At 32.4% G+C, this 549-nt stretch overlaps 1 protein-coding gene across 1 annotated transcript in view; it reads left to right on the top strand.

The window, feature by feature from the left end:
- Positions 1-266: 266 nt before the first annotated feature.
- LOC107482533 (probable xyloglucan endotransglucosylase/hydrolase protein 6) overlaps positions 267-549 on the top strand; it is a 2,287-nt gene continuing 2,004 nt past the window's right edge. Inside the window, 2 exon segments of the mRNA XM_016103071.3 lie at positions 267-300; positions 303-461. Coding sequence (XP_015958557.1) covers positions 267-300; positions 303-461 — 193 coding nt within the window.

The following is a 549-nucleotide window of genomic DNA, read 5'->3' as shown; positions in this document are numbered from 1 at the left end:
AACCCTTAGCTGTATGGAAAGCTAAGCTACATATTGTGACGCACTATATTCCGTTCCAATCTTTTCTCAAACTATTAGTACTAATGCTACTTCTCAACTAATTAACGATATTATTATTTTCCCCTTACACTTTTGTTGTCTTCTAAACCACATGTATATAAATACCAACGATTCCCCTCATTCCATGCCACAGCCACAACAGCATCAAAAAGTTTTAATTTCTTTCTCATTCAACATACCATATATACTAATATCATCCATAATCTATGGCCACCTTTTATCCTCTCATTAGAAATGGTGGTGGTTCATTATTTCTAATACTGCTATCATATCTTCTTTATTATGTGTTTTGGGACGACCAGCCACTTTTGAGCAAGACTTTAGAGCCACGTGGTCTGAGTCTCATATCAGGCATACTGATCAAGGCAGAACAATCCAACTCATGCTCGACCGAAGCTCCGGTACGTAATTCATTTAATTAATTAAATTAATTAATAAGTTAATAAAATTATTTTTTTTAAAATTTAAATTAATAAAATATATACATAT

This window comes from Arachis duranensis, chromosome 1 (assembly GCF_000817695.3).
Source record: "Arachis duranensis cultivar V14167 chromosome 1, aradu.V14167.gnm2.J7QH, whole genome shotgun sequence".
Taxonomy (NCBI): domain Eukaryota; kingdom Viridiplantae; phylum Streptophyta; class Magnoliopsida; order Fabales; family Fabaceae; genus Arachis; species Arachis duranensis.
This window is presented reverse-complemented; position numbering and strand designations above follow the sequence as displayed.